General features: G+C 43.1%; 2 protein-coding genes across 8 annotated transcripts in view; one reads left to right on the top strand and one right to left on the bottom strand.

The window, feature by feature from the left end:
• The first annotated feature begins 686 nt into the window (after window positions 1-686).
• On the top strand, window positions 687-5,408 carry Gemin6 (gem nuclear organelle associated protein 6). Of its 5 annotated transcripts, none has more exons than XM_090336166.1 (3): window positions 687-766; window positions 2,225-2,365; window positions 4,900-5,408. In XM_090336166.1, the coding sequence occupies exons 2-3, from the start codon at window positions 2,238-2,240 to the stop codon at window positions 5,297-5,299; spliced, it is 528 nt and encodes a 175-aa protein (XP_090192292.1). In that variant the 5' UTR covers window positions 687-766; window positions 2,225-2,237; the 3' UTR covers window positions 5,300-5,408. The 5 variants fall into 5 exon arrangements, with proteins under 5 accessions (XP_090192292.1, XP_090192295.1, XP_090192294.1 ...); XM_090336169.1 differs by having other exon boundaries at window positions 703-766; window positions 2,229-2,365; XM_090336168.1 differs by having other exon boundaries at window positions 742-776.
• A 2,405-nt stretch (window positions 5,409-7,813) lies between these two features.
• Window positions 7,814-21,340, bottom strand: part of Dhx57 (DExH-box helicase 57) — a 45,449-nt gene continuing 31,922 nt past the window's right edge. For all 3 annotated transcript variants that reach the window (XM_090337110.1, XM_090337109.1, XM_090337108.1), the window contains exons 17-24: window positions 20,632-20,908; window positions 18,893-18,988; window positions 18,721-18,804; window positions 16,931-17,065; window positions 14,729-14,803; window positions 12,715-12,849; window positions 11,048-11,248; window positions 7,814-9,629 (exon numbers count right to left, since the gene is read on the bottom strand). In XM_090337110.1, the coding sequence (XP_090193236.1) occupies window positions 9,486-9,629; window positions 11,048-11,248; window positions 12,715-12,849; window positions 14,729-14,803; window positions 16,931-17,065; window positions 18,721-18,804; window positions 18,893-18,988; window positions 20,632-20,908 (1,147 nt within the window). In that variant the 3' untranslated portion in view covers window positions 7,814-9,485. The remainder of the gene's footprint in view (window positions 9,630-11,047; window positions 11,249-12,714; window positions 12,850-14,728; window positions 14,804-16,930; window positions 17,066-18,720; window positions 18,805-18,892; window positions 18,989-20,631; window positions 20,909-21,340) is intronic.

The raw sequence follows: 21,340 nt of genomic DNA, 5'->3' as shown, positions 1-21,340 counted from the left end.
ACTGTTTGTAGATTTACAGAAGTTTTTAACTGATAAAATCTAATCTATTAAAGCCTCATTAATTAGTCATTCAGTAACTGAAAGTTTAGAGAAGGATTATTTGAACACATTTTGAGGATTATATGGAATTCCAAGTAGTATTGGCTTGATAGTCTTCTAATTCCGTTGTTTTGCAAATCTCCCTTGGTTTCCCCATTTTCAGGAACTCAGCACTTACCACCCCATACCACTTTTCAGGATCACCCTCCTGAACGATGTATGTGAGCAGCAATCTGTAGCGGAAGCCAGTCATTTGCTGTTTTCCACTGGAGAGGTTTATAGCAAGCCATCTGCCAGGTGGATTTCAACCCAATCAGGTGAACTTCTTTCCAGTGGATCTGCACTATTTTCAAGCCCTACTGAAAGAGCTCCGATGCACAGAGATTGGCCGCCGACTTCTAGAGCTTTCCCAGAGGCGTTCCATGCTTTTCCTGCTGGACACCTAGTGACCTGGGGTCCTAGCTACTCATGAGGAACGCAGCCAGCCGGGGCAGAGCCTCTCCCAGCAGGGAGAGGGACACACGGACACCACGCGCGAGGGAGAAGGACTCCCGCCCCCCACCCCCCGCACCCAGCTAGCCCCGGTCCCGACCCAGGACTACAAAGCAGGGGATTGTGGGGGAAGGAAGTGCGCGTGCCGCGGGGCATGCTGGTCCTGGGCGGCCCGCCCCGCCGCCTCCCGGGCAGCGTGGGTGCGGAGCGGCGGGTCGGCGTGCAGTTGAGGCTGGTGGGTTTCGGTGGGTCCCGGTGAGCCCCGGCGGGCCCTGGCGGGTCCCGGGTTTACCGGGAGGAGGTGACGGGCCGGGAGCGCGAGCTACAGAAGTTGAGCCCCGCCCGCCCGCCTCCAGGTCCGGGAGCGGAGGTGGGTGCGGGCGCCGCGGAGGCCCTGCCCGGAGCCCGGCGGGCGTCCTCTTCGGGGCGGGCCTCCAGCGGGTGCGGGGCCAGATTAAATAACGGCTCCTTTTCGGAATCTAGCGGACGGAAAAAGTTCCCAACCACTCATTTCCCGAGCCCGGTTCCTAATCGAATGCCTTTGTCCTTTGGTGTCTGTAGAGGTCTTGAACCGGGCAACTGGGCCGTTGTGCTCAAGGCTAGTGCTCTACCACTTGAGCCACAGCGCCACTTACCTTTTTTTAAAAAAATAATTTCAAGCCGAGCGCCGGGGCTCACGCCTGTAATCCTAGCTACTCTGGAGGCTGAGATCTGAGGATCAAGGTTCAAAGCCAGCATGCGCATAAAAGTACCTGAGACTCTTATCTCCAATTAACCTCTAGAAAAAGAAGTGGGACTTGGCTCAAGGGTAGGGCGCCTTGAGCTGAAGAGCTCAGGGACAGCTCCCAGGCCAACTTCAAGCCCTATGAACTTGGGGCTTGAAATTATTTAAAATTAAAAAAAAAAACTTCAGACTTTCCTGCCCATTTTGGATCCTCAGATCTTAGCGTCCAGAGTAGTTTGGATTACAGGACTTGACTTTTTTTTTTTTTTTTGCTAGCCCTGGGGCATGAACTCAGGTCCTGGGCACTGTCCCTGAGTTCAAGTCAAGTGCTCAAAGTAGCAGTCTACCAAAGGAGCCATAGAGCCACTTCCAGCTTTTTCTGTTTATGTGGAATCAACCCCCGTAACCAACCCAGGGCTTTCTGCATGCTAAGCAAGCACTCTACCATTAAGCCACATTCCCAGCCCCCCACTCCCCCATTTTAAAAAACAGAAGCAGGTATCGCTACATTGCCCAGCCAGATACATCGAACTGGTGGACTTTCCAAGTGTTTTTCTTTTTTCAAGTAGTTTTGACTACAGATATGTACCACTGTTTGAGACTCAGCATAATAAACAGTACCTATGTGATTTGAGACAAATCACAGCAAATCACAGTTTTTTTTTTGTTCTTGTTTTTTCTTTGCCAGTCCTGGGTTTGAGCTCAGGGCCTGAGCACTGTTCTTGGACTTTCTCAAGGCTAGAGCTCTACCACTTGAGCCTCAGCACCACTTCTGGCTTTTTTTCTAGATATGTGGTACCTAGTAATTGAACCCCGGTCTTCGTGCATGCTAGGCAAGCACTCTACCACTAGGCTAAACTCCCGGCTCACTTTTTTTTTTTTTTTAAATCTCTAGAAATGAAAATAAGAGGCAAGACATTTGTGTGGAACATATATGTTCGCCCTAACTAATGGTGATTTTACATTCAGGTAGCTGGCAACCATGAATGAATGGATGAAGAAAAGCCCCTTAGAGTGGGAAGATTATGTTTATAAAGAAGTCACAGTGGTAGCCAGTGAGAAGAAGGAGTATAAAGGATGGTTTTTAACTGCAGATCCAGTCTCTGCCAAGTGAGTATGCATCCTGCTTCCTAAAATCCTCACCATTCATCATGTTGCCTCTATGGAATACCTAAACTAAAAGGCAGAGCCATGAAAAGTTAATATGCTGTTTTAACTATAGATTATTTTCTCACATCAGAAAAGCTAATTATTATGAGCTATAGAAATTCTTGTATTTCTAGTGAAGAATTGCAGATGTTCACAAAAGTAAAGAATAATATCATGGATACTAACTTTGTACCCCTTCCTAAGTTGTTTTTATGTTGTTGTTGTTTGTGCCAGTACTGGTGTCTGAATTCAAGGCCTAGATATGGTCCCTGAACTTTTTTGCTCAAGACTAGTACACTACCACTTGAACTACACTTCTTCCGGCTTTTTTTTTTTTTTTGTCTGTCAGTTGTGGGACTTAGACACTGGGCTTGGACATTATCCCGGAGCTCTTCAGCTCAAGGCTACAGCCCTGCCCTTGAGCCGTAGCACCACTTCCAGTTTTCTTGTGGTTAATTGGAGATAAGAGTCTCATGGACTTTAATGCTGGGGCTGGCTTTGAACACGATCCTCAGATCTTAGCCTCCTGAGTAGCTAGGGTTATAGGCATGAGTCATCGTGCCTGGCTCACATTTAATTGTTTTATCTCTTTAGTCTTCCCTTACTTATTTCGATGTCGGCGTGTATTTTTTATTTTTTAGTTACGGTACAGGAGTTTTTAACTAAGGGCTTTGTACTCTTGCCTTTTTTCGCTCACAGCTTGCACTCTGCCACTTGAGCCACTTAGAGCTTTATGCTGGCTGTTTTTGCCACAGCCATCTGGGTTGGCTTCAAACTATGATCCTCTCAGGTCTTTGCCTTTGGGGGACCTAGGATTACAAATGTAAATCAACTCAGCCAGCTGTCTGTTCCTCTTTCCCCCTCCATTTTGTATCAGTAATGTACATGTTTCTAAGAGTTTTTTAGCTTCAAAATTATTGTCATATACAATCCAGTTTCAATTTTCTCTGTTATTTTCATTTCTCCAATAAGACTGCTTTTTTAAAAAATTGTGACAAACAAATTATTGCCATAGCTGGGTGCCGTGGCTCTCGCCTGTCTAGCTACTCAGGAGACTGAGATCTGAAGATCAGAGTTCTAAGGCAGCCCTGGTGTAAAAGGATCTGATACTCTTATCTCCAATTAACCTCTTGAAAATGGGAAGTAGGGTTGTGGCTCAACAGTAGGGTGATAGCCTTGAGCTGGAGAGCCTAAGGACAGTGCCCAGGCCCAGAGGTAGAGTGGTAACCTTGAGCTGAAATGCTCAGGGACAGTGCCCAGAACCAGTGTTCAAGCCTTATGACCTACAAAAACAAAATTATTGTCATACACTTGTTCTTAGGATGTTCTATCTTTGCTACTTTCTTGTTTTTTCTGTATGTCCCTCCCTCTTTCTATTAATCTTTATTTTTGCTGATACCAGCCTTTTTTCTTTTCTTTTCCCAGTCCTGGGGCTTGAACTCAAGGCCTGGGCGCTGTTCCTGAGCCTTTTTGTGTTCAAGGCAAGCCTACCACTTGTGCCACACTTCTGGTTTTTGAGTGTTTTACTAAAGATAAGAATCTCACAGGACTTTTCTACCCCAGGCTGGCTTTGAACTGTGATCCACAGCCTCCTGAGATCTTCATGTACAGGTCTTCATGCTTGCTTTGGTGTTTCACTCACTTATCTGACATTCTACCACTTAGTCACACCTCAACCAAGATGGATTATTTTGGAGATGGAAGCTGATAAAACTTTTCGGTATAGGCAGGCTTTGAACTAAGAACCTTGAGTTCAGACTCTCGTTGTTAGGATTACAGACATGAAGCAATAGTGTTTGGCTTGTTTTTTTTTTTGTTTTTGTTTTTGTTTTTTTTGGTCAGTAATGGGACTTGATCTCTGGGCCAGGGCATTGTCCCTGAGCTTTTCAGCTCAAGGCTACCCCTTGAACCACAACACGCCACTTCGGTTTTCTGGTGGTTAATTGGAGATAAGAGTCTCACGGACTTTAGTGCCAGGGCTGGCTTTGAGCTGCCATCCTCAGATCTCAGTTTCCTGTGAAGCTAGGATTACAGGTGTAAAGCCATCGCTCCCGGCTGCTTTTTTATTTATTTTTAAACTATTATACTTGACTGAGTCTTCTTTTTTAAAGAATGATTTTTTTGGTTTAATGGTATTGGCTTTCTTTTTCCTCTTGGTACTGGAGATTAAACCCAGGGCAAGGCACATGCTAAATACACACTTGCCATTATCCCCAGACCTACCAACTTTATGTAATACATTTTCTGTGTACTACAGTGTTTATAGTTTTTATCTGTGTGAAATGTTTGGCTATTGAGGATCTTCAAGGAATGCTTGTTGAGCAAGTAAAGGCATTTGGTGGTCAGAGACTGAATTTCAAACAGGGAAAATTGTTCCCTCTTCTGGTGATCTTGGGTTGATGATGCCCCTAAAGAATCCATTGATTCTTTAATAGTATGTGGGCCTTTACGTTTTTCCCTTGCCAGTTTGCTCTGACTTTACTTTTCTTTCAAAGTATTGTCCTTGTGAACTTCCTTGAAGATGGCAGCCTGTCTGTGACTGGAGTTATGGGACATTCTGTGCAGACTCTTGATGTCGTGAGTGAAGGGGACCACAGAATGAGAGAGAAGCTGACACATTTGTTCATGTCTGGAGATTACAAAGGACACAGCCCTGAGGACCTGGAAAAGAAAAAGAACAGCTTAAGAAAATGGCTTGAGAAGAACCACATCCCTGTCATTGAACAGGGGGAGTCACCAAGGACTCTCTGTGTGGCTGGGGTTCTGACTATAGACCCACCATATGGCCCAGAAAATTGCAGCAGTGCTAATGAAATTATTTTGTCCCGGGTTCAGGATCTTATTCAAGGACATCTTGAAGCTTATCCACAGGAGGTGTTTAAATACACAGATTGAAACTGATTTCATTATTTTGTTCTTTGAAAAATGTGTTCCTCATATTACAGGATTTCAGAGACAAATATGGTTGTGTGTATGTGTGTGTGTGAATATATATATTAAAGTTTTTATTATTTTAGTAAAATAAAAATGAAATTTTCCTTTTTTTCCCCTTTGGTCAGTTTTGGTGCTTAAATTCAGGGCCTAGGAACTGTCCCTGGGCTTTTTCATTCAAGGCTAGCTACCACTTTGAGCCACAACTCCACTTCCACTTTTCTAGTGATTATTTGGAGCTAAAAGTCTCATGGGCTTTACTGCCTGAGCTGGCTTTGAACTGTGATTCTCAGATATCAGCTTCCTTACCTGAGTAGCTAGGATTATAGTCAAAAGCCACCAGTGGGGGCAGGAGTGTGGCCTACTGGTAGATTGCTCACCAATCATGCACGAAGAACGGGATTTCATTCCTCAGTACCACCTATACAGAAAAAGCCGAATGTGGTGCTGCGGCTCAAGAGGTAGAGTTCTAGCCTTGACAAGGACAGTGCTCAGGCCCTGAGTTCAGCCCCCAGGACTGGCAAAAGCAAGCAAACAAAAAGCCACCAGGAGGCTGGGAATTTGGCCTACTGGTAAGAATGCCTAGCATTCATGAAGACCTGGGTTTGATTCCTGGGTACCACATGTATAGAAAGAAGCTGGAAGTGGTGCTGTGGCTCAAGTGAAAGAGTTCTGGCCTTGAGAAAGCCCAAAGACACTACTCATGCCCTGACTTCAGTCCCCACAATGGGCAAAAAAAAAAAAAAAAAAAAAGCCACCAGTACTCAGCTGAAATTTTCTTTCCTTTGTTGGTGCTGATCCTGGTACTTGAATTTGGGCCTGGGTGTTGGCACAGAACCTCTTTGCTTAAAGCTAATGCTCTACCACTTGAACCACTCCTCCCCTTGAGGCTCTTTTATAATTGGAGATAAAAGTCTCATGGCCTTTCCTGCCTCAGCTGGCTTTGAACCATGATCCTAAGATCTCAGCCTTCTGAGCAGCTAAGATTATAAATGTGTGCCACCAGTACCTGACTAAAAAAATAAATTATGAACCCAGGCGCGGTGGCTCACGCTTATAAACCTAGCTACTTGGGAGGCTGAGATGTGAGGCTTGAGGTTCAAAGCCATCCCAGGCACTGAAGAATGGGAGACTCATCTCTTAATTAACCACTAGAAAACTGGAAGTGGTGCTGTGATTCAAGGGGTAGAATTCAAGCCCTACAACTGACCAGAAAAAAAAAAAAAATGTGTGTGTGTATATATATATATATATATATATATATATATATATGAGTGATACAAAGTTTCCCTAGGAATAAGGAACTGTACAAAGATAGCATCATATACCGTGAAATCCACACAATAGTGTTGGGATTGAAAGGTCTTTTTGGTATGTGTGATGAGGGTATGCCCCTATTTTTGGCTAGAAATATATTTGAAATAAGTGTAACATGACTGGTTCAGTGTGAAATATCAGATAACACAAAGTTCTTAACCCTATGTGCATTTTTTTTTTTGTCAGTTGTGGGGCTTGAACTCAGGGCCTGAGAACTGTCCTTGAGCTTTTGCCTCAAGGCTAGAGCTCTACCACTAGAGTCACAGCACCACTTCCAGCTTTGACTATGTATGTGGTACCGAGGAATCAAACCCAGATCTTTGTGCATGCTAAGCCATCACTCTACCACTAGGCTAAACTCCTGGCCCTCTCTATTCTTTTTTTGTTGTTCCAGTTCTGGGGTTTGAGTTCAGGATCTCCATGTTGCCCTTAGCTTTTTACCTCAAGATTAGTGCTCTACCACTTGAGCCATAGCTCCACTCCTGGCTTTTTTGCTCATCAAATGGAGATAAAAATCGCATAGACCCTCCTGTCTGGGCTGGCTTTGTACCGTGACCCACTGATCTCAGCCTCCTGAGTAGTTAGGACTTCAGGCCTGAGCCATGGCCACCCAGCTCCTAAGCCACATTTCTTTATAAATAGCCCAGCATAGGTTATTATATGTAAAGCTTTGTGTGGATGAAGCTTGAAAGTTGTGGCTCTTAGTAAAATCTTCACTCATTAAGTTTATAACTTTCAAAGTCTTTAGAGTGAGTTTTGTTTAGTACCTTTGAGAAGAAAGGTTAAATGAATTCTGCTGCTGAACTCTGCCCAGTTCTGACACATAGTGAATTCAGCCCATTCTTTGGACTTATGCTGTATTACTCAATTTTTCATCTCTAAGAAATAGCTGAGAAAAACTGCTTAAAAGAGGAAAGATTTATTTTGGCTTATGATTTCAGAGTCTTTAGCTTGGTTGACTGGCTCCATTGCTTTGGGCCTGGGGTCTAGGCACTCTATTACTTAAACCATAGTATCAGTCCCTTCTTGGGATGGTTATTTCCTCTTAATGATGGAAAAGGAAACAACAGCAACAAAAAACACCTCTTTGGAAGCTCAAGTATCCTTTTATTCTAAAAATAATTGTTGACACCATGTTCAAAGACTATGCAGGTAGCCACTTAGCGATAGCTGTAAAGCCAGCTTTGGGGAAGAAATCCCTCCAGAGAATCGGATCACAGCTGCTGCTAGCCCAGAGGTGGAAGGATCTGACACAGGTGAGGTAAATTCCTGGGGACAGTCTTAGCTGAGGCCCTGACAGAGGAACTCCCTAAGCAGAGCTGGATCATTTTCCCTTTCTAGTACTCAGGTTTTGTTTGCAGGGAAATCGTTTAAACAACCAAAGGACTCAGTTGCCAACAAAGTCTGTGTCCCCAGCTCATTAGTTTGACAGCACCAACACCAGTGTACCACAACCTGTCCCTGAGCTCAGGCTCAAATTTTCTGCATGGCTTCTCCCTTTCCAAAGGCTTCCTCCATCTTCTCAGAATCATTTCCATGCCAAATAAGTTCTTAAGCCCCACCTTTTTTTTTTTTTCTTTTTGCCAGTCCTAGGGCTTGAATTCAGGGCCTGAGCAACTGCCCTTGGACATTCTCAAGGCTAGAGCTCTATCACTTGAGCCACAGCACCACTTGTTTTTTTTTTTCTATATATGTGGTACCAAGGAATCAAACCCAGGTCTTCGTGCATGCTAGGCAAGCACTCTACCACTACAAACGTCTGGCCCTGCCACTTAGCTTTTTCACTCAAGGTATTCTAGGGCTGGGAACATGACTCATTGACTTTCCTAGCTGGGCTGGCTTTGAACCACTATCCTCAGATGTCAGCCTGTGATCAGCTAGGATTACAGGCTGTACTTGGCTACTTCTGGCTTTTTGATGGTTATTTAGAACTAAGCCTCATGAACTTTCCTGCCTGGACCAGATTTCAACACAGTTCTGAAATCGCAGCCTTCTCAGCAGCTAGTATTATTTTATCTATTTTATTATTTATTTATTTTTGCCAGTCCTAGGGCTTGAACTCAGGGACTGGGCACTGTCTTTGAGCTTTCTCAAAGCTAGTGCTCTACCATTTGAGCTGCAGCACCATTTCTGGCTTCTCTGTATGTAGTACCAAGGAATCAAACTCAGGGTTTTGTGAATGCTAGGCAAGCACTATTACCACTAGACCAAACTCCCAGCCCCTGGCTTATATTTTAGTATCCAAAAGAACTCATTAAATTTTCTTTTTAAACTTTTAATGAGTACAAGTAAATTAAGTTTACTCAATAGTCAACAGCCTGAAATGCAGTTTTTATTTTTCTTGCTTGTGTGTGTGTATATATATACATATATATATACACACATATACATGTATATTTTTTTTCCCTCTGCCTTGATTTCTTTCACTTGAACTTTTATTGTAACAGGACAAAAACCTCCACTATTTCTTTTCATGCCCAATTAAAAACACAAGACATAGATTATCTATAGACATACAAAATAAAAAGTAGGGGAAAAAAGCATACATAAGTAAAACAGGATTGTTTTGAACATTCATTTGTATTCAGTCCAGAAGAATCACAGAGAAGAAGACAGGAAGCTGGGTTTCACTGACACTCCAAATTGTGCTGGGAGTGTCCCCACTTGTCAGAAATACAAAGTGTGGAAGATGTCTCTTCCTCACGTGGGGCATCAGCGGGCTTCACACTGCAGCCAGCCCCAGCTCAGGCCTTCAGTCCGAGGTAGAAGTGCTGCTGTAACTTCGGGTGAGCAAGCGGCAGCTGAGTAGCCAGCACATGTGCTAAGATGGTCTTTATTGTGTGGTGACAAGTTTCACAATTGTGCTGATGATCCGAGAGCCTCGAGGACAGGTACACAGGTCTATGCTTGGGGTTTTAATTTTATCCTGGAGGAGATGGTCAAGTTCACAACGAAGTTCTTTTACTAATTCAGCCACCTGTAAGGAAAGCTACAGTGTAAGCAGTCCTTGGAACAATGGAGAATGGGTTATCAGTAGAGATGCCCTAATTATGATGATTAACACAATTTCTACTCTTCTATCTCATCTACCTTATTAGAGACAGAGTCTTGCTGTGTAGCATAGACTCAAACTCAGATCTTCTTGCCTCTGTCTCTTGAGCACTGGAGTTATAGATGTGTACCACCATGCCTGGCTTTATCACATCTCATTTACAGAAAAGGTTAATTCTGGAAGGAAGTATGGCTTTTTTTTTTTGTCAGTCATGGAGCTTGAACTTTGGGCCTGGGCGCTGTCCCTGAGTTCTTTGCTCAAGGCTAGCACTCTATCACTTGAGCCACCACACCACTTCTGGTTTTCTGGCAATTAACTGGGGTAAGAATCTCACAAACTTTCATGCCCAGGCTGGCTTTGAACCATGATTCTCAGATCTTGGCCTCTTGAGTAGGTAGGATTACAGGTGTAAGCCAATTGTACCTGGCAGAAATATGGCTTTTATGGAGTATTTTCCATATTAAAACTTGTTTTGCCTTTTATACTTTGCTCTAAAATAAGCAGGAACATTGAGGATTAAAATAGAAATTAAAAAATGCTATGGGTTAAGCTGAGCGCAGTGGTTCACGCCTGTAATCCTAAAGAACTTGAGACTCTTATCTCCAGTTAACTACTAGAAAATGTCAAGTGGGGTGGGGCTATGGCTTAAGGGGTAGGGTGGTAGCCTTGAGCTGAAGAGTTCAGGGACAGGGCCCAGGCCCAAGTTCAAGCCCCATGATACCCCCCACCCCCCACAAAAATGGTATGGATTAGAAAATCAGAAAACTCTTTAGATTCAGGATACAGTGCTTTTATAGCATTCTGCTTATCTTGATGGTTTAGAGGTATTGTAGCTATTTTCTTATTTTTTTTGGGGGGGGGTTTGTTTTTTTTGCCAGTCCTCAGGGCTTAGGTGCTGTCCTTGAGCTGTTTTGCTCAGGGGTAGTACTCTATACTTGAGCTACTTTTGCCCTCCCCTTTTATTGTATTTTATTGCTGGGGTACTGTATAGAGGGGTTACAGTTATATATCAGGTAGTGTGTATATTACTTCTTTTCTTTTTTTTTTGCCAGTTCTGGGCTTGAGCTCAGGGCCTGAGCACTGTCCTTGGACTTTCTCAAGGCTAGAGCTCTACCACTTGAGCCTCAGCACCACTTCCGGCTTTTTTTTTTTTTTTGTATGTATGTGGTACCAAGGAATTGAACCCGGGTCTTAGTGCATGCTAGGCAAGCACTTTAACCACTAGGCCAAACTTCTGGCCCTCTCCTATCTTTTCTAGAGGAATATTCTAGAATTCATTGTCAAAACCTTCCCCACCCCACCCCCCACCTCAAACCTTGAGAAAATAGAAGTCATCCTTCTACCTGATGGGAAGCAGCTACAAAACGGATCCAGCCATCATCCAAGGAGACAACGAACTCTCCCCTCTGAAGCTGCACGTTCACTTGGCCTCCTCCGAACAAGACCAGTGGGTATACAGACACCATGCTGCAGTCTCGGATGAATACCCGACTAGTTTTGATCTTCTCATGGTACAAGAGATAGGGACTTTCAAAGTGTCTGACCTGTAACATGAAGCCTTAGATGACACAGGCTACACAGAGCATATCCCATCAGTCCTGTGGATTTAAATATTACCTTTACCTGTTTATTAAGGACGCCCAACCACCTTTCATGTGAGCGAGCACCAGGCTTGCTGGCAGGGAGGGGCACCTTTTTTTTTTTTTTTTTTTTTGTGGGTCCTGGGGCTTGAAGTTTCAGTTTTTAAGTTTGGAACATCAGAACATCAACCTCAGCTGATACTGTACAGCAACAGCTCAGAGAAACCCCAGCTTGGGAGAAAGTTTTGGGGTCTGGTCAGCATGTGCATGCTGTCAGGAAGTATGTGTATAATAGAGTGAGAAAAGAAAGCCAAAGGGGCTGGGCACTGGTGGCTCATATCTGCAACCTTAGCTACTTAAGAGCCCAAGATCTGAGAATCATTACTTAAAACCAGCTCAGGTTAAAAAAAAACAAGTCTGTGAGATTTCTTAACCAGCAAAAATTTGGAGTTGGAGATAAGGCTCAAGTAGAAGAATGCCTGTCTTGAGTAAAAAAGCCATGCAAGGGAATGAGGCCTTGAGTGTAATCTCTAGTTCTGGTGCACACACACACACACACACACACAAAGGCCAATGACAGAACCACTATTTCTTTTTTTGGGGGGGGGAATGGGAGTGGTGGGTGATGGGGCTTGAACTCAGGACCTAGGTATAGTCCTTGTGCTCTTTTGCTCAAGGCTAATACTCTACTACTTTGAGTCACAGTTTTACTTCTAGTTTTCTGGTGGTAAGAATCTTATGGTCTTTGCTGCCCGGGCGGGCTTCAAGCCACAAACCTCAGATCTCAGCATCCTGAGTAGCTAGGATTACAGGTGTGAGTCCCCAGTGCCAGGCTGCAACTACTATTTCAGCTGATAAAGGAGACAGACAGTGATCTGAGAGTGGAAAGAAAAAGTGATATTTCAGAAGCAAAACTATCACAGAGAGTAGTGTGCAGAGGAGGTAAGGTCAGCAATGTGGAATACCACCACAGAGGAGGTAAGGTGAGCAATGTGGATACCACCGCAGAGGAGGTAAGGTCAGCAATGTGGAATACCACCGCAGAGGCCAGGCTGATGGGGCCCGAGGGTGACCAGTAGGAAGCTACTTATGATCTTTAGGTAGTGGGAGGGGGCAGAAGCAATGGGCTGAAGGGAGGACAAGAGTTGAGGAAAAGAGATCAGCAAAAACGGGGCAGTGATGTCATTAGCGCATGAATTGTATAATGCGGAGACAATTTTACACTGGAAAGTAGCCTTGGACGTTTCTTTTAAAATCCAGCAGAATTTTCTTAAAATAGTCTTTCTAGAAATAGTCCACTTGTCTGTGTATTCTGACTCAACCTTCTCTAAGTCCGTGGAACTGCGGGGGACCACTGCGTGGGACAGGAGCCGGTGTTTCCCATCCAGAATGTGCCACATGTCAAGGTGGGAACACTCTACCACTCTGACCTGATAGTTCACTGAGGAAGGGTGAATGTGGACATAGCCATCGTTCTTTGTGACGAATTTCAGTTCAGCTGATTTGGGTTGCATTCTCACAGCTCCAGTACTAGTCTTCTGAAATTTTCCTTCTGGGGTCTTCACCTGGACAAAAAATATTTGGGGGAAAAAAAAAGGAAATACACACACAACCCATTTTATTTTATTTTGGCAGAGCTAAGGATCAAATCAAGGCTTTGCCAGGCAAGTGCTCTTCCACTGAGCTAGATCCCTATTTTTGGACTCATCTTGGCACAAATGAATATTGTATGAATGGTTTTGTGGTTTCACTCTCTTTGTTTTTCTTCTCAGAGTCTTGCTATATAGCCTTGAGCTTTTTGTGTAGTCCAGCTCTCAACCCTCTGCTTCAGACTCCTAAAATACTGCATTTCAGGCTTATGCCACCATGCATAGTGCTTTGCTTTCCCCTTTTACTTAGTTTCTTTTTGAAAACAGGTAAGCACACTTTTACTTTGTAGTACAGGACTTCGAACTTTAGGGCCTGGAATTTGCTAGGCAGGTACTTGACTGGTAAGCTACATCTTTGGCCTATTTTTGTATACTGGTTATTTATGCTTTTTTAAAATTTACTGCTAGTGTCAGGGCTTGAATTCAGGGCTTGTTTGCTCATAGCTGGTATTCTACCACATGAGCCACATGAGTTTCATCTACAGCCCAGCTTTTTTTTTTTTTTTGGTCAGCTGTGGAACTTAAACTCTGGGCATAGATGTTGTCCCTGAGCTCTTCAGGTCTAAGCTACTGCCTGACCCCTTGTCCTACAGTGCCACTTCTGGTTTACTGGTGGTTAATTGGAGATAAGAGTCTTGTGACTTTAGTTCCTAGGCTGGCTTTGCAAAGCTACTCAGCCTCCTGAGTAGCTAGGATTACAGGTGTGAGCTGCCAGTGTCCAGCTCTTTGTTTTCTTTTTACTAGTAATGCTGAGTATGGCTTTTGGGTATGTACTGTATGTTTATTACTTGCCTTTGCTTTCTTGTCTAATTAAGAAAACAATGGCTGGGAGTTTGGCTTAATGGTAGAGTGCTTGCCTAGCATGCACGAAGACCTGGGTTTAATTCCTTGGTTACTACATATGTAGAAAAAGCTGGAAGTGGTGCTGTGGCTCAAATGGTAGAGCTCTAGCCTCGAGGAAAGCCCAAGGACAATGCCCAGGCCCCAAGTTTAAGCCCAGGACTGGAAAAAAACAAACAAACAAAAACATATTTTTCAGATTTTGTTTATAGTCAGGTCTTTCAACTTTTCTTTAAGCATTTTTATCAATGTATCACTCTACCCCTTGAGCCAATGGCCTGACTTCCCATTCTCCAGTGGCTAATTGGAGATTAGAATCTCACGGTCTTTAGTATCCAGACTGGCTCTGAACAGCAATCAAAGGATCTGAGGATCTGACCCTCCTGAGTAGCTAGGATTACAGGTGTGAGCCACCATGCCTGCTACACAATGAGGTATTTTTTGTAATTATAAGTCTCCATGTGAATTTCTCCCATGTATTTTCCTTATAAAATCTTGTTATTTTGATTTTTTTTGGCCAGTCCTGGGGCTTGAACTCAGGGCCTGGGCTTCTTTTTCTCAAGGCTAGTAGTGCTCTACCACTTGGGCTGCAGTGCTACTTCTGGCTTTTTCTGTTTATGTGTTACTGAGGAATTGAACCAGGACTTCATGCATGCTAAGCAAGCACTCTACCACCAAGCCACATTCCTAGCCCCTGAAATAATTTTAGATACACAGAAAGTTGCAGTACAATAGAGTGTTCTTCCTCCAAGGGTGACACCGCTCACAGCTATAGTAGCATATCAAAACCAGCACATATACAGCTAAATCACTTTTTCTTTTCTAGTTCCAGTCCTGGGGCTTGAACTTAGGGTCTAGGTACTGTCCCTGAGTTTTTTCTGCTTTACTACTTGAGCCATGGTTCTACTTCTGGCTTTTTGCTGGTTAACTGAGTATCAGGAAAAATGTCTGTTACCTGTACTACGTTTGGATAGAGAGCAGCACACAACATTGCTGATATCAGCTTGTGGTTCTCAGCATTTACGTTTGCCTACAAGAGAAATACAGAGTTAATCTTGTAAGAAATTTTACCAACTAACATACTTCTGCTGTGCCTTGGCCTTTATTATTACATTTTATTTGATTTCTATCTTAAAACAAAAAAGGCCATCTACTTTCTTTTTTTTTTTTTTTTTTGCCAGTTCTGAGGCTTAAACACTGTCCTTGGGCTTTCTCAAGGTTAGAGCTTTATCTCTTGAGCCACAGCACCACTTCCAGCTTTTTTCTATATATGTGGTACTGAGGAATCAAACCTGGTTCTTCCTGCATGCTATGCAAGTACTCTACTACTAGGCCAAACTCTTGGTCTCAGGCCATCTATTTTCTATCTCTTTGTAGTGAGTAAAAAATAAATCTTTTAAGCCATATTTACATAGGACCCAAATCTTTGCAAAACCATGTTCCTGTTGTGCTATAGCAAAGAGGGCCCACACCAGAGGCATGGGGAGATATGACTTTGAACTTCTAAAATAATTTTTCTTTCTTTCTTTCCTTCTTTCTTTCTTCCTTCTTTCCTTCCTTCCTTCCTTCCTTCCTTCCTTCCTTCCTTCCTTCCTTCCTCCCTCCCTCCCTCCCTCCCTCTCTTTCTTTCTTTCCAGTTCTGGGCCTTGACTTAAGGGCCTGGGTCTGTCCTTGGGCTTTCTCAAGGCTAGAGCTCTACCACTTGAGCCACAGCACCACTTCTGGCATTTTCTGTGTATGTGATACTAAGGAATTGAACCCAGGGTTTTGTGCATGCTAGCCTAGGACTCTACCACTAGTCTACGCTCCCAGGCCTTTCTCTCCTTTTTAGTAGGCTGAAAAAAGCAAAGAAAAGCTCGTGTGGTTAAGCCTTAGTGGAGAGATGTCCAAAATCTCTAAAAAATACTTAGGGCATTGTCCCTTAGCGTTACTACTCTACCACTTAAGCCACAGCTCCACTTCTAGCTTTTTGCTGGTTAACTGTAGATAAGAGTCTTACAGACTTTCCTGCCAGGGCCATCTTCAGATCATGATCCTCAGGTATCAGCCTCCTCAGTAGCTAGGATTACAGACATTCACCACTGGCACCTGAAATATTGCTTTCTTCCCCATGTATTTTTTTTTATTGTAATTAATAGAAGGGTTACATTATATTCACCAGATAGAAGGTGCATTGCTTCACAAACATTGATACCTTTTCTCATGTCTTGGTCCCCATTTCCCTCTCCCTACCCCCCTAACTGCTTTTTAAACAGATGTATCAGGTTCACTGTGAAAGGGTACTCTTTGACAACTGTACAAAAGACTGGTTTGAAAAAGGTTGGCCTCCCGGGCGTGGTGGCTCATGCCTGTAATCTTAGCTGTTCAGGAGGCTGAGATCTGAGGATCAAGGTTCAAAGCCAGCCCAGCACAAAAGGACCTGAGACTCTTATCTCCAATTAACTACTAGAAAAATGGGAAATGGGGCTTGGCTCAGGGGTAGGGCAGTAGCCTTAGGCTGAAGAGCTCAGGGACAGTGCCCAGGCCCAGGGGTAATGTGGTAGCCTTAAGCTGAAGAGCTCAGGGACAGCACCCAGGCCAAGACCAAGCCCCATGATCCACAAAAAAGAAAAAGGCTTGCCTGATTTGAGAGAACATCATTAGAAAGTCTTGTTCTACCTTTATGACTGTATCAAAATCCATTATGATACTTAAAAGCAATAATGACAACCATCAGAAGAGCTCTGGTATTCTCTTGTGTTAGCGAACACATTTGTGGAAAGGGGAAAAGTAATAAAGTCACTAGCTTTGGGTGCCAATGGCTCACACCTGTAATCCTAGCTACTAAGGAGGCTAAGATCTAAGGATCAGGGTTCAAAGTCAATCCAGGCAAGAAAGCCCATGTAGCTCTTATTTAGAAAATTAACTAGCAAAAAAAGCTAGAAGTAGAACTGTGGCTCAAAATGGTAGAGCACTAGCCTTGAGCACAAAGGCTCAGGGACAGCACCAAGGTCGAGTTCAAGCCTTAGGAGCAGTAGGAAAAAAAAGAAAAAAGAAAAAGAATGACACTAGCACTCGCTCACTGGACCTAAGTGAAGGACATCCACAAGCGTTAGCAAGTTCCTGAATTATTCGTGTGCTACTCAAGGGGAAATAAGAAGTAATAATACTTCCTTACCTCCTCTCCCGTGGCATCTAAGACTCCATCTCCTCCCTGGGCCCTCTTCTCAATTTCCCTTGCTCTGAGTCCTTCTTTGGCAAACCCTATATCTGATAAGAGTTCAGTGAATTGTCGTTTAAGGCTGGCCATTTCCTAAAAGAAGAAAAAGCATCAAGGAAGTAGAAATGTGGCTTAGGTGGAAGAATGCCAGCCTTGAGGGGAAAAGACTAGCCAGAGCTGGAGGCCCTGAGTTCAGGCTCTAGGACAGGCGCATACATACCCCAAAACAAGAAAAGAAAAAAGAAAAAAAAGAAAAGATACCAACATATCAAAGGGGAGTGTCTTCAAGTCTTACAAGTGACCTCACTCACAAATACGTAACTATATAACTTTGGTGGCTAGCATTGAGACACCGAGTATCTCTCTTTTTTTTTGCCCATCCTAGGGCTTGAACTCAGGGCCTGGGCTCTGTCTCTGAGCCTCTCTGTCCTCAAGGTTAGCACTCTACATGAGTCACTGCACCACTTCTGGCTTTTTCCATTTATGTAGTCTGAGGAATCAAATCCGGAGCTTCATGCATGCTAAGCAAACAATCTACCACTAAGCCACATTCCCAGCCCCTTATTTAACATTATTTCAATGTTCTAAAACATTTTCATTAGAGTTGGATAAGCCTGACTCTCCTACAAATTCTTTATTTTTGCTGTGGTACTGTCATATAATTTTTTTCTGCTTTCCCTTTCTGTTCAAATTACTCAGTTCCTTTCCCATACCCAGAGGGTTAATGTTTCTTGCAATGGAATGCTCAGAATGCTCCGTTTCTCCTACCTTGTAGTCTTGCTGACTCACATCTGTTCCCAAGAATGGGGATATTATTAATTGTTTATACATGAAGACATTAAAGTATGCAAATCTCTTTCTCTGTGGATTTTGTTTAGAATACAGTCAATAAAAGCCAAGCTTGGTGCCTATGGTCCTAGCAGTGGGAAGGCTGAGACATGAGGTATACTCAAAGCCAGAAGTTCATGGCCAACTCAGACAATATAGGAAAACCTTATCTTTAAAAAAAGGGCACTAGGAAGGGCTATAGGAAGTAGAGGGCTTACTTAGCATGTATACAGATCTGGTTCTATCCCCAGAAACACACACACACACACACACACACACAAAGAAAAAGAAGAAAGAAAAAGGAGGGGAGAGGGGTGGGGGGAGGCCCCAAGTACTGACATGGCAGAGGGCTGCAGAAGACAATGAACCTTTCTCTCTTGTACACACACTATTGACACATAGTAGGTTCTCATGGACCTAAGAAAAATTAACAAAGATGATCTGGCCCAGTGTTAGTTCTTTTATTTGCAGGGGGGTGGGAGGAGAGTGGGATATGGGGAATGTGTTAGAGATGGTTACAGACCTAACAAGTCTGACAAAAACTATGATCTTTCTTCTTAATGCAATACATGCAAGCACATAACTGATTACAATGGTAAGGATTTATGGATCCTGGTTAAGAATATCTGGTATGATTACTGAGAAACTGACTTCTACTAAGCAGTCATCTCTATTATGCTGACATTCTACTGTCTTCCATATTGAGAAAACTAGCAAGGAAAAACAGGCTAGGGAGATTTTTTTAGCACAGAAAACCTGATGTCACAGTTGGGGATTCTGTTCTACACAGCTGGACAAGCCAGTATAGTCCAGGAATAACATTTTCAATGTCAGGACAGGACAAGCAAGGTGCAGCTGTAAATAGTCTCTGGTGAGGACCACAATGGAAAATAATTGAAAACTATTCAGAAACTACTCACTTGCAGAATTCTTCCCGACAAAAAGTTCTGTCTGCAGTAATTATAACTTGTACGCACACCTTCTTTTGTACTCAGCTGCCATCCCTAAATTTTGGAGAAAATCAAACTGAAGTGACTCTGATTTTAGCACCGTCTCTAGTAGTGAAGCTAAGCTAGGAGGTCACCTTCTTACCTTATATGCTCGTAGAAGGGCCAAATAATCACTGTTGGCAAATGCAAATTCCAGCTTTTTCTGATTTGCTTCCTCTTTTTTATCCCAGGGAGACACCTAAATGAGGGAAAATTGGATTTGAATGACACATTTCAAATGGCATTTTGCTACTGTTGAAGCCAGCAGCCTTGGGAAAAAAAGCAGTTTTGTCTGAAACAAAGTGTACTCTAGCATGAGATACTATGAAAAACCTTATGCTAATGAATTAAGTAAGCTAAAACAGACAAATTCCTAGAAAAATACTAACAAACTTGACTCAGAGACCCAGGACAAATGAAGAGGTTGAACTAGTAACATAAATAAAGCAATACTATTGATCTAATTTCCTAGGCCTGGTTGTCTTTACCAGACTTCTATTCAACACCTAAAAAATTCAAACAAAATCTTCATAAATGCTTCCCCAAGAATAGAAGAAGGAATTTATTTTATATGGCCAATGACTGAAACTGAAAACATTGCAAAAAGAGAAAATACCAAGATCTCTTACGGATATAGATGCAAAAATCCTCCAGAAAATCTTAACAAATAGCCATAAGAGAAACAAGGGGTTTCCTTCCTTTTTTGTTTTTAAGGACTGATCTGAAGTGTCTTGTGCATGCTAGGCAAGTGTTCTACCTCTGAGCTACACCACCCGTCCCTAAAAAATCTACTAAATTGGGGGTTAGGAGTGTGGCCTAGTGGTAGAGAGCTTGCCTAGCATACATGAAGCCCTGCGTTCAATTCCTCAGTACCACATACACAGAAAAAGTCAGAAGTACGGTGGCACAAGTGGTAGAGTGCTACCCTTGAGCAAAAGAAGATCAAGGACAGTGCTCAGGCCCTGAGTTCAAGCCCCAGGACTGACAACCAACAAACAGACTACTAAATTGTATGCTTTAAATGATTGAACTGGGCCAGGAGTTTGGCCTAGTGGTAAGAGTGCTTGCCTGGCATGCATGAAGATCCAGGTTCGATTCCTCGGTATCACACACATAGAAAAAGCCAGAAGTGGTACTGTGGCTGAAGTGGTAGCGCTCTAGCCTTGAGAAAACCCAAGGACAGTGTTCAGGCCCTAAGCTCCAGCCCCAGGACTGGCACCAAAAAAACCCCCAAAACTATTTTCAATAACACTAACCTGATTCAACAGATTTGTTTTATTGAAAAATCAAGTAGGATTTTTTTTATTGGTTTACATCCTTAAATTTTTCTACAAATAGGCACAGCAGATACATTAAAAAGCATATTTTAGTAAGTTTAGTTCTTAGTCATTATTTGGAACATGGATTTTTTTTTTTTTTTTTTTTGGGTGGGTCATGTGGCTTGAACTCGGCCTGGGCACTGTCCCTGAGCTCTTCAGCTCAAGGCTACCACCCTACCCTTGAGCCAAGCCTCTCTTCCCATTTTCTAGAGGTTAATTGGAGATAAGAGTCTCATAGTCTTTAGTGCCCATTGGACACAAGAGTCTCATGGCCTTTAGTGCTGGGGCTGGCTTTGAACCATGATCCTCAGATCTCAGCCTCCCGAGTAGCTAAGATTACAGGAGTGAGCCCTCACCCAGCTGGTCATGGATCTTTTGGGGAAAGAAATACCACCATGTCCTGAAAAATTCATATCTCAAGCAAATTTTTAGGGGGTTCTCACACCATTATAGTACCCCTCTCCCTGGGCCTGTTAGAGAACTTATGGCATCACCACAATTTAGATGCATGTTGTTTACTCACAAAAGGAGACTTAAAGGCAAGGCTGGCAGCAATGGTGAGTGCAGGGTCCAAACAGCGGAAGATAGACCCAAACAGCATGAGCTTTCCAATTCTCACATCCACAGGCAGAGAGGCCAAGTGGTAGCCAAGAGGTGTGAGTACTTCATCTGGAGTTAAGGCTCCCAAGTCTCGTAGTCGTATTTTTGAAGCACGGAGAGAATCAGCATGTGGAGGTTCAATGAGCCGAGAGAACACAGATTGGAGATTATGAGAGCTAAACATCTCTAAAATTTTAATCCTAAAAAAGAAAACCAAGGAATGATATATGATTAAAAAAAAGTCTTTGGTGGATTGATGCAGAACAATCTCTCTCTCTCTCTCTGGTAGGAATGATTTACAGATATGTGCTTCCTAGATATATGCTTTTTTTTTTTTTTGCCAGTCCTGGGGCTTGAACTCAGAGCCTGAACACTGTCCTTGGTCTTTCCTCAAAGCTAGAGTTCTTGAGCTCTTGAGCCACAGCACCACTTCTGGCTTTTATTTTTTTATGTATGTGGTACCAAGGAATCAAACCTGGGTCTTCGTACATGCTAGGCAAACACTCTATCGCTCTATCACTATCCTGGCCCCAGATATATGCTTTTATAAACCATATAATGCTATTTTTTTTTTTTTTTTGGTGAGACCAAGTCTTCTGTGTAGTCTAAGGTAGCCTCAAACTCAACATCCT

The sequence above is a fragment of the Megascapheus bottae genome, chromosome 7 (assembly GCF_031878675.1).
Source record: "Megascapheus bottae isolate mThoBot1 chromosome 7, mThoBot2.hap1, whole genome shotgun sequence".
Classification (NCBI taxonomy): domain Eukaryota; kingdom Metazoa; phylum Chordata; class Mammalia; order Rodentia; family Geomyidae; genus Megascapheus; species Megascapheus bottae.
The sequence above is the reverse complement of the archived record's forward strand: the minus strand, read 5'-3'. Positions and strand labels throughout refer to the sequence as shown.

Coding starts and splice junctions, on each gene's coding strand:
- Gemin6 (XM_090336166.1), top strand. CDS start 2,238: ATGAATGAATGGATGAAGAAAAGCCCCTTAGAGTGGGAAGATTATGTT. Junction 2,366..4,899: donor GCAGATCCAGTCTCTGCCAA/GTGAGTATGCAT, acceptor TTTCTTTCAAAG/TATTGTCCTTGTGAACTTCC.